The following is an 11,926-nucleotide window of genomic DNA, read 5'->3' as shown; positions in this document are numbered from 1 at the left end:
CATCCGTGTCTATTCAATTTGCGTGTAAGAATCAAACCTGGCAACCACTGGGTCACCGCTGAAAATCCGTCCGGGCAACAACAACCATATCTTATATATTTTTTAATCGATTTAGATACTGTGACGTGTATGTAAATCTCATTATTAACTATTAATTAATTGATTATTATTATTAATTATATTTTTTTCACCCCCAGCTACATTTTGTTGGTAAAACACCGCATGATTTGCGGTTCCGCTCCCTGTTCGGTCGGACCTTTATCGACGACGGACAGAAGATCCAAGCTGCAAAATTCCAAACCACACATTTTGGACACAATAATCATCTAAAACATGGGAGAACAACCGGTCAGAGTGTGAGTGTCACTTTATTAACATTTTAAATATTGGTTTTAATTGAAGTTTTATCCTGTTGAACGTCTTTGTGGTTGAAGCTGTGAATGTTTTAGTGTCAAAGATGTGTCAAACACTGTTTTGTTTTCCCGGTTTTCGCGATCAAAACGTCGTTTCTTCACATTAAAGTACTGAAATAAATAATCAAAATGTTCCGGTTCAAATAAACTCAAGATAAAACGCGACGACTTGTGGTTATTTTTCTGTAATGATTAGGTTGACTGATCGATTTGGCACCGATATTGACCAGCTATCATATCTCTGGTTTGAGCTCTTGATCTTTAAAGACTAATCAATAAATCAGACTAATTAGATTGTCTCTGATGTTATTGATTTAAGATTCATGTCAGTTTTTTTGAACTTTAGAAACTTTGCATTCTTTATAATAATAATATAATGATAAACTTTATTTATAGAGCACTTATCAAACAAGAGTACAAAGTGCTCAACAGAGAAAATGAGGATAACTAAGAGTTAAAAAAACAGAGAAAATCAGCAGCTCAGGTAAAATCAATGCTCAATGAAAGCAAATTCTTCCGTAGAGGGACCTTAAAGTAGATTTTTAATGTTTGTGATGCTCTGATGACGTAACAGGTGGTTGATTAAAGTGTGTGTTTATGTTCACAGTTTAGCGTGTGGGGACGTTGAAGGCAGGTTGACCGCTCTCTTCAATCGGGTGCAGACGGTTCAGAAGAAAACTGGACAGTTTGATGTGAGAAAGACTCAATCTGACGCATTTCATGTGTATTTACAGACTTCAGATGCTCATATGTAACACTGGGATCCACTTTCACCTTCTTTTCTTCCTCAGATGTTTGAATTTTCTTCGTTTCCTCTCATTGATTTGAATATTTTTATTTTATAACACAAAAAGATCAATCAATTAAAGTAAATAATTGATACTTGCAGCTCTACACTGCAAAAACTCAAAATCTTACCAAGAATATTTGTCTTATTTCTAGTTAAAATGTAATTTCTAGTCAAAACAAACCTAATTATACTAAAAATAAGACTCATCACATTAAAAAGTAGCTTGTTTTCTGACACTTTTTTACTTTTTTCAAGCCTATTTTCACTTGAAATAAGTAAAAGAATCTGACAGTGGAGCAAGTTTTTCTTTCTTATTACAAGCACAAAAAACCTGCTTTCACTGGCAGATTTTTCTACTCATTTCAATTGAAAAGTTGTTTGAAACAAGTGAAAATGATCTAAAAACAAGTAAATTTTTAGGTGACGAGTCTTATTTTAAGTGGAAAGAGATTAGTTTTGATGAAAATTGAGACATTTTGACAAGAAATAAGACAAATATTCTTGGAAAGATTTCAAGTTTTTACAGTGTATACACAACAGTTGCCTCAGTAAAATGTTGTTTACACCTGAATGCATCATTGATAATATTCTAATAATAGTTTATTGACATGTGTAAAGTTCAGTGTGTGTGTGTGTGTGTTGTGTTTTCCTGCAGCTGTTGTTGTGTGTCGGAGAGTTTTTCGGGACGACACCGGAGGCGGCGGCCGAGTGGCAGCAGTACAAGACCGGAGCCAAGAAAGGTGTGAACATCTGGATCGACCAGCTCAACATCTGGCTGCTGCTGATGACACTGTTGCTGTTTTTCTGTCTTTAAACGTCACATCTTCTTTTGTCCCTCGTCAGCTCCCATCCACACCTACATCCTGGGAGCGGCCAGCCAGGACACGGTGAAGAGCTTCCCCGGCGCCGACGGCGACGAACTCGCCGAAAACATCACGTACCTCGGTAAAAAAAACAGCACACAGCTTCAGCCTCTGTTGTTAAAGGGACAGTTCAACATTTTAGTCAGATCCTCCTCTCACCATAACCCCTATAGTCATAGCAGTAGGTTCATCGCCTTTAATTATCGGTGCATGTTGTTTTGAGATCGGCGGGGCAGAGCCGTGAGCTGCTCAGAGCTACGCTACGGAGGTCACAAGTTGTGACCTGCACATTCACCACACTATGAGATAATAATGTAACATTACGACACATGAAGCAAATACTCAGAACTACGGTGACGCTTTAATTTATTGGTCGCTAATTACGCGATAATGTCAAGAAACAGCCAATAAATAATAATTAAATTGTGTCATAATGTCTAGAAATAGCTTAGAAAAAACGGTCAATTTCATAGTAATGTAGAAAAATTCAGCCAAGAAGTAAGTAAGTAAGTAAATTTAATTTAATATAGCACTTTTCATAGATATAATTTACAATTTTCAATTTACAACAAGGATAAAAGGCAATAAAATACAAAGATCACAACGGCACAAATACAGGTAACTTCACAGAGCCCCCAGAACATCAGCATCAGTAGAAATAAGGATTGATTGTGTAAAAATAGCCCAGAAATACTGGTCAATTACAACGACTTGGTGGAAAAAAATTCAGGCCTTTCCCAAAAAAAGCACTTTCCACTTAAAATAAGACTCATCACCTAAAAATTGACTTGTTTTCAGATAAGTTTCATTTGTTTCAAACAAATTTTCTCTGGAAATAAGTAGAAAAATCTGCCAGTGAAAGCAAGTTTTTTGTGCTTGTAATGAGAAAGAAAAACTTGCTCCACTATCAGATTTTTCTACTTATTTCAAGTGAAAATCTGCTTGAAAGAAGTAAAAAGTGTCTAAAAACAAGCTACTTTTAATGTGATGAGTCTTATTTTGAGTAGAATGAGATTTGTTTTGACTAGAAATAAGACAAATATTCTTGGTAAGATTTTGAGTTTTTGCAGTGTATGGTGAGAGGAGGATATGACTAAAATGTTGAACTGTCCCTTTTTGCCCCCCTGCAGGTCGGCGTGGTGTGTTCACGGGCGTGTCGGGGCTCCAGATCGCCTACGTCAGCGGCCGCGAGGCGTCTCAGGAGCCGGCGCCGGCTCACTGCTTCACCGCCAAAGACCTGTCGGCGCTCGTCACGCCGCTGACCGGCAGCTCCAAGTTCAGAGGCGTCGACATCCTGCTGACGTCACAGTGGCCCCGAGGCGTCTGGCACTACGCTAACACGCCGGTAAGTAACAACGCCAGGTTCGAGTACTAAAAAAGAAAAAACATCAGAGCCAAAAAGAGCAGAGTTGTTGAGTTGTGAGTCGTGGTTTTCTCTCGTTGTCTCGTTGCAGGAAGTCAACACCAAGTTCTGTGGCAGCGGCTCCGTCGCCAACCTCGCCGACAAACTGAAGCCGCGCTACCACTTCGCAGCACTAGAGGGAGCTCACTATGAGAGGCTGCCGTACAGGTGGGAGGTCACTTCCTGTCTTTATATTAAAGGACAATTGACCCTTCGCCAACTCCTCCCACAAACGGCTATTGTCCAATCCTACGTTAGCAACCGTAACTATAGGCCTGGCAAGCTTTCTGCAGTGAGTCATTACGTTTGCTTTTGTGGACACATTTTGAGACTAAAAACGAAAAACATTTGTTTGTAGAGAAAGATGTTGTTGTTGCTGCTGCTACTATGGCGGTGGTGGCGGCAGCAGCAATATAGAGATGTTCAGATACGAGCGGACTTTTTTTTCGACTTGAGCAAGTGTAAATATGGGGATAACCATATGTTCACCTCTGAAATGACAGCTGTACTTTTAGGGCTTTTACCTGGGCTTTTAGAGCTTCTACCTGGGCTTTTAGAGCTTCTACCTGGGCTTTTAGGGCTTCTACCTGGGCTTTTAGGGCTTTTACCTGGGCTTTTAGGGCTTTTACCTGGGCTTTTAGGGCTTTTATCTGCGCTTTTAGGGCTTCTACCTGGGCTTTTAGAGCTTCTACCTGGGCTTTTAGGGCTTCTACCTGGGCTTTTAGGGCTTCTACCTGGGCTTTTAGGGCTTCTACCTGGGCTTTTAGGGCTTCTACCTGGGCTTTTAGAGCTTCTACCTGGGCTTTTAGGGCTTCTACCTGGGCTTTTAGAGCTTCTACCTGGGCTTTTAGAGCTTCTACCTGGGCTTTTAGGGCTTCTACCTGGGCTTTTAGGGCTTCTACCTGGGCTTTTAGAGCTTCTACCTGGGCTTTTAGGGCTTTTACCTGGGCTTTTAGGGCTTTTATCTGCGCTTTTAGGGCTTCTACCTGGGCTTTTAGAGCTTCTACCTGGGCTTTTAGGGCTTCTACCTGGGCTTTTAGGGCTTCTACCTGGGCTTTTAGGGCTTCTACCTGGGCTTTTAGGGGAGGGATCCTCCAGGCAGGGACTGCTTTCACTGACTGATACAGCGGTGGGAGAAAAAAACACAGGAGCAAAAGCTGTATGTGGTTCACAATCGCCCAAAAACTTGCAGTTTGACAACCAGTGAGATGACGTAAGTCTTGGTGGGTTGATAGACGGTAAAATGAGCAGCCCTTACTGCTGCTCTGTACATTGTCCAGTCGTGTTGTTGAACAGATGTTTTATCCTCCTGCGCGAGTCACGTCACTGAAAACTCTGAATGATCTTTGTGACTTCTTCTCTCTATTATCTCAGAACAGTTTATCCAGACATTTTCTGATATTTCCTTTGTAATCGATACCAAATACTGCCAGGAGCATGGCTGCGAGTGAAAGCTTGCCCGGCGTAGCAACAGTAACCAAGGGGGCGGGGCTTACGCGAAGGGTCAATTCCGGGCAAATTCAATCTGGGGCTGTAGTTTCCTAATGTTTTAGGTCTAACAGAATGAATGTGAAGATTTTCTTTTTACTGTCTCCTGTTCTGCAGGAGTTCAGTGTTAGATGTCTTCAAACATGCACCGAGGGGTTTGTTCACTTCAAGAAAGAGGATGTGTTTGTAAACGGAGCTGGAAGACAAAGGTCTGAAGCTCCCGTTTGTTTTGTCAGCAAATGAACATCAACTTGGAGGCTCCATGTGTTCGTAGCAGTCAGAGTAAATCTAGCTGTTGCACACTGAGCATGAGACTTGACTCTCAGTGAGACTTTGTATTCCAGCTCCTTAAACATGTTGTTTTTCTTGAAGTGAACAAACCTCTCGGTGTGTGTTTGAAGACATCTGACGTTGTCTGTTTTCTAAACATAAATCTAAACATTCACTCTGTTAGAGCTGAAATATTAGGAAACTATAGAGCCCCAGGTCGGATTTGCCCGGAATCGTCCTTTAATACTGTTTGGAACCAGCAGACAGAGCTGAACGTGTGTTTTTGTCTCCGTCCTTCAGAAACCACGTCATCCTCCAGGAAAACGCTCAACACGTCAGTCGCTTCATCGCCCTGGCAACCGTCAACAACCCGGCGAAGAAGAAGGTCAGAACCGAGATTTATTAGGGTTAGATAATTAGTTAAAAACAGCAGGAGGTCTTTTTTTAATATAAATTTATATATATGTTTTTATTATTATCATGTAATTTATTTTTAAAACACACCCAAAGAAACCAAATTAACAAAAACAAATGAAATATATACATTTATTTACACAATTAAATTGAAAACAGGCGTTATATTATCTTTTCACATAATCATACAGATGTTTTTATTGATTTGTAAATGTATTTGTGTTCCAGTATCTGTATGCCTTCAACATCATCCCCATGAAGACCATGGAGCCGGCGGAGCTGGTGAAGCAGCCGCAGGACGTCACGGAAAACCCGTACAGACGCTCCGGCAAAGACAAGACGGACGCCGCCAAGACGCCGGGCTTCGGCACCACAGAAGAAGAAGAGGTGCGGAGCGTGTCTGTGTCGAGGAGAGAAAGGATTTGGACGCAGTTGTCCTTTAATTTCACAGATTTAAAGGGATACGCCAACATTTTTTTTTTTTACGTGTCTTGCCTCACTCCCGAGTCCATGACCAGCAGATAGACACCATCCTTTCCACTGTGCGTGCAGTAACCATGGAGATAGAGCCGTATCGCCGTAATTAGCTTAGCTCAAACACTGGAAGTGTATGGGTAGTGTTAGCCTGCCTCCACCTAAAGTCGTCAGAGAAACTCTTCAGCAACTCTAAACGGAAACCGGCGGGCCGATCTTCGTCTCAGAGCTGACAAAACTCTCCGGTAAGGCATCTTGAGCGGTCAAATGCCGCTAACGGGACGAGATCGGTCAAAACGGAGGGTTCAAGCAAAGACGCTTTATTTTGGTTCAAGCTAGCTACATCGAGGGTAGGTTAGCTTCCTATTTCAAAGTAAAAGCACAAATTCTATCGTCATGGTTTTCTGTATGTAAAGGGCAACGGGTGTTTTATTTTGTGATAGTAACCGGAAGTGCGTTGGTCACAGCAGCTAGCTTGAGTAGCGCCGAATTCGTCAGAACAAAATTGTAAACAGCTGGTATTTAGACAAATTAACGACACACTGCTGATCTAAACGGCTACTTTCTGTAAAATGTTTGAAATGTTGATAAAGTGATATATTTACAGAGTTTAGAGCTAAAATGAAATCAGCTTTGGCTCGGGTAGGAGGCAGGCTAACACTACCCATACACTTCCAGTGTTTGAGCTAAGCTAATTAGCGACTTTAGGTGGAGGCAGGCTAACACTACCCATACACTTCCAGTGTTTGAGCTAAGCTAATTACGGGCGATACGGCTCTATCTCCCTTGTTACTGCACACACAGTGGAAAGGATGGTGTCTATCTGCTGGTCATGGACTCAGGAGTGAAGCAAGACACGTTAAAAAAAAAAAAAGTTGGCGTAGCACTTGAAAAACTGCACCGGAGCTCCAGACTCTGTGACCACCAGGTGTTTTATTTTGAAATCTGACTCTGGTCTCCGCCGGTACTTCCTGTCCAGGCGCCGCCGGGTCAGTTCTTCTTCGACCTGAAGCAGGGCGGCGGCCGCGGTGGGTACCGGGGCCGCGGCCGGAAGAGAGACGGAGACGGACGAGGACGAGACCAACAGCTGGACGGAGACGGACGACCGAAACAACCGCGGAGACACCGTGAGTCACACACACACACACACATACACACACACATACACACACACATACACACACACACACACACAGAAAACACACACACACACACACAGAAAACACACTGAGGTTTGACTGGTTCAGTTTATTTTAATGCTACTGATGCTAAAAACAGAGATAAGAGATAAAATAAGATAAATTAAAGTCCTTATTGATCCCTCTATGTGGGAATTTTCAAAATAAAAGCATCTCAAACAAACAAGATAGTAGTAGTTAGAAATGGAAAAAACAGATACTGAAAGAAATAAAAAGTAAAAATCTTTATCTATAAATAGAATAGTGTTGATTGTTATATTGTAACTAACTTAGTATATGGTATATATTTATTTGTGAGGATAGTTTTTATATATATATATTTATAAGGATATGTATATAGTATGTTTTTATTTTTGTAATTATATATTTATAATATAGATATTTATGAAGTGTATATTTATATAGGTGTATTATGTAGTTATAAAGATATCTGTGTAGTTACAAATTGAAGAATAGTTAAAAAGGGGTTGGAAATTAAAAAAGTTTTGTACTTCTTCCCACTCAGCTCAGCCGTCCGGTCCCTGCTGGTTCTGTCTGGCCAGTCCTCAGGTGGAGAAACACCTGGTCATCAGCATAGGATCACACGTGAGTGATAATAACCCATAATCAATAATCAATACACATCCAGGTCTAAGCAGCTCTAACCCCCCCCCCTCCTCCTGTCCTCTGTGTTTTTTTTTCTTTACAATTTCTTTATTGATTTTCCATTTTAATGAACATACATTCATACACATAACAGCAACAATATAACACACAGAAACAGAAACAGAAACCCTTCTAATCAACCCTCCTCCCACCCACAATAAGATCTACGGTAAATAAAGTTTTGATAATAATATCAAAATGTGCAGTACATATTTTTAAGATCATCAAGGTGGTGGCAACAGATCTTGTCCAGTTCTAGGTTGCACATTCAGGTTATTCATGTAGGTTAGGAAAGTCCTCAACTTTTCCTCTTGCCATGTAAATCAGTTTTTCCAGTGCCAGATTAGATGACAGCTCTGTAATCCATCGGCCCGAGGTCCCTGGATCTCCTTCCATTTTAAAGCAATCACACGTGTAGCTTGCAACAGACAGAAATTAATTAGTTTACTTTTTTTTACAGTCACTGGGAAATTCTCAGGATATACAGTATGACGTGTAACAAACATATCTTAGCTTCAACTGGAACAACCTTTTCTGTGAGTTTAGAAATAAAAGTCGAGAACCTCTTTCCAGAATATCTGCAGTTTTTGACAGCTCCACATAACAATGTAGCAGGGTACCAACTTCTTCCATGCATTTGGTGCAGTAGTCAGGAATATTGGGATCAAAGTGGTGCAATTTAACAGGTGTGATATAAGTTCTAAGCAACCATTTATACTGTAGGAGTTTGCATCTTGTGCCTCATGCCTCCTCCCAGTCCTCTATACTGATGTCTGACTGAAGATCTTTTGCTCCTCAGTGCTACCTGGCCCTGGCTAAAGGCGGTCTGAGCCGCCACCACGTGCTCATCCTGCCCATCGGCCACTACCAGTCGGTGGTGGACCTGGGCTCCGAGGTGGTGGAGGAGATGGAGAAGTACAAGGCGGCTCTGAAGAGCTTCTACCGCAGCAAAGGACAGAGATGTGTCCTGTTTGAGAGGAACTACAGGAGCCAGCACCTGCAGCTACAGGTGGAGCACACACTCACACATCTAAAACCACACGCAACCGATACGCAACCGATAGGCAACGGTACCTGGTTCTGTCTGTGTGGTGACTGAAGCTGTTTTTACAGAAGCGTTTTGCATTAATTGAGTCATTTCTTCTGTTTTTCTTCTTATTTTTTCAGTTTTAACTTAACGAGATTTCAAATTGTAGCGTTTATCCGCTGCGGTCGAGCTTCCACTTGATTAATTGATTGATTTAATTTGGATCCCCATCAGCTGCTGCAGTTACAGCACATCAACTATTCTGCTCCAAACATGTAACAATAAATAAGAAGAATACACAATCGGAGCTTAAACAGAAACAAAAAGATTTACAAACAGGAATGATATGCAGTTAGATTACACAAACAACGTACAGTAAAGTCTATAAAAATAACACACTTTGAAACATACAGTCAAACTATCCCCGACATTGTTTTGTGCTAAACTACAGTAATAGCAGGTAAGGACGGATTTCAAAATAAAGGTCAGACTGCTCTGATATTTTCTGAGTGACTCTCTCTGAGGTGGAGTTCATATCAATCTGAAATTACAGGAAACATTGAGAAAATAAGAAAAAATTGTGGGCTTTTACTCTGCATCACCTTGCAAATTATGCAATTGAATCAGTTTTGAAAGATCACCTTTATTTTAAAATCAGTCCTTACGCACTCTAACTGTAGTATTATATCAACATGTAGCGCAACAACAATGCTTGACTGTATTCTTCGAAGTGGAGCATAAATATATCATGGAACTAATAGATGTAATAGATCCGTGATGAAGTGGAGACTTGACCGCAGCGGTTAAACGTTGTCTGCAGGTGGGAGCTTCTTGCGGGATTTTGAAATCTCGTTAAATCAGAAAGAAAATTACGAAAAACAAACCTTTTTTTTTAAATGTTTTTATTTCAAGTGAATGCAATACGCTTCCGTAATTTTGTTTATAAAAAATAAGTAAAAACAAATGTGGCAACGTTTGATTTTACGTGAATCGATACTGAGGAGGATTCAGTCGGTTACAATAAAAGTTTTGGTTCCCATCCCGATCAAACACACACACAAACAAAACAACAACAAGGTACAACAAGATGATGATGATGATGATGATGACTCTGATGATGAAGACTGTGGTCTCTGCAGGTGGTCCCGGTGCCGTTGGACCGCTGCGCCACCGACGACATCAAGGAGGCGTTCATGGTCCAGGCTCAGGAGCAGCAGATGGAGCTGATGGAGATCCCTGAACACACCGAGCTCAAACAGGTACACACACACACACACACACACACACACACACACACGGGCAACTACACCGGTAAATATAAAGGCTACATGAGGTGTGTGTGTGTGTGTGTGTGTGTGTGTGTGTGTGCAGATTGCCCCTCCTGGGACACCGTACTTCTACGTGGAGCTGGACTCTGGAGAGAAACTCTACTACCGCATCCAGAAACACTTCCCTCTGCAGTTCGGACGGTGAGAGCATCAATCACTGATCAATCACTGATCAATCATCATTTATTAGATTAATTAGATAATTATATATAATTAAAGTGGTGAATAATGAGAGTTGATAACAAAATAACTTAGTTTTAGTTGTGTTTAAGGTGAGACACTTAAAGGTGAATAGGGTAAAAATGTAAACTAACAGATATCAACATGAAATTTCCCAAGTTTATCACTCACATTAAGACAATTATTTTTTGTATTACAAGTTTTGTCAAATTTTTATGTTTAAATGTGTAAATGAGGCAATATCTGATTAAATATGCGCTAATTTGCATATATTTCCAGAACAGAAATCTGAACAATGGATAAAACTACATTGAAAATTCTTGTTTTATTTTGTTGACATATTAGAGTCAGAAGTTTTTACAGAGGAGGATTTCGAATATCTCTTTTTAAATACTGTCACCAGCCCTAAAAAAAAAAAAAAAAGCAAATTTCTCCATTCTCTCCATTTAGGAATAAAATGTTGTATAAATGAGGCTGTGAATGATATATCAACAATCCCCTCTGTAAAAACCTTCAGAATATAGAAAGGGATCAAACTGGAAGGTTTGGTGTCTGTAAGTGCTGCTGAAGGGGAGATTTGAGGAAAAACTCTTTTTGAGAAAACGGCTTTTAAAGGGATAGTTCAACCTTTTGGCAAATTGGCCCAGACAGAGTTGTTTTAGAGGTAAATTCATGCAAAACCACTGATGCGTGTTGCCTTCAGGGACAGTTTTTCATCAAACAGTCTCTGCATTTCCCTCCAAAACAACTCTGTGTGGTAACGTTGTGTTATTCTCTCATAGCGTGGTGAATGTGCAGCTCACAACTTGTCCACCAGAGCGTTGTGGAGTTGTTGGATTGTGTATTTGATGAGTTTGATGAGGGAAACCAAGAAATCCCATAATGAGCCTCCGTAGCGTAGCTCTGAGCAGCTCACGGCTCTGCTCCGCCGTTCTAAAAATATCTTGCACCGACAATTAAAGGTAACAAACCTACTGCTATGACTGTAGGGATTATGGCAATGGGCCAATTTGCCAAAATGTTGAAATATCTCTTAAAAGATTTGTACTGTAAAGTTCCTGAATTGTTTATGTCAATCACACTTTTATGATTTGTTCATATTCATGTGTGTGTGTGTGTGTGTCTGTGTGTGTGTGTGTTGTCGTTGTGAACACTCAGCGAGGTTCTGGCGAGCGAGGCGGTCCTGAACATCCCGACCCGAGCCGACTGGAAGGAGTGTAAACAGACCAGAGAGGAGGAGGAGCAGAGCAGCAAAGAGCTGAGGGACGAGTTCCAGCCGTACGACTTCGCCTTGGAGGAAGACTGACACACACACTGACACACTAATACACACACAGACACACACAGAGCTGGGATTGTTGTGGTTCAAGTCGTTACCTGTTTTTCCTTCTTGTTACAGTTCGATGACGGAGAAACTGAGACGTTTTTGAGTG

The 11,926-nt window shown here is 41.0% G+C and overlaps 1 protein-coding gene across 1 annotated transcript; it reads left to right on the top strand.

Moving 5' to 3' along the window:
* The first annotated feature begins 255 nt into the window (after positions 1 to 255).
* cwf19l1 (CWF19 like cell cycle control factor 1) lies at positions 256 to 11,926 on the top strand. The gene is made up of 14 exons (XM_085768895.1): positions 256 to 356; positions 1,021 to 1,105; positions 1,859 to 1,943; positions 2,047 to 2,148; positions 3,197 to 3,411; positions 3,521 to 3,636; positions 5,527 to 5,611; positions 5,869 to 6,027; positions 7,094 to 7,241; positions 7,819 to 7,898; positions 8,758 to 8,967; positions 10,125 to 10,244; positions 10,357 to 10,454; positions 11,652 to 11,926. Exons 1-14 carry the CDS (start codon positions 334 to 336, stop codon positions 11,797 to 11,799), a joined length of 1,674 nt encoding a protein of 557 aa, XP_085625021.1. The 5' UTR covers positions 256 to 333; the 3' UTR covers positions 11,800 to 11,926.

The sequence above is a fragment of the Trachurus japonicus genome, chromosome 23 (genome assembly GCF_045865225.1).
Source record: "Trachurus japonicus isolate A0001 chromosome 23, Traja_1.0".
In the NCBI taxonomy this organism is placed as follows: domain Eukaryota; kingdom Metazoa; phylum Chordata; class Actinopteri; order Carangiformes; family Carangidae; genus Trachurus; species Trachurus japonicus.
Note: the sequence above shows the minus strand (reverse complement) of the source record. Positions and strands in the feature narration are given on the sequence as shown.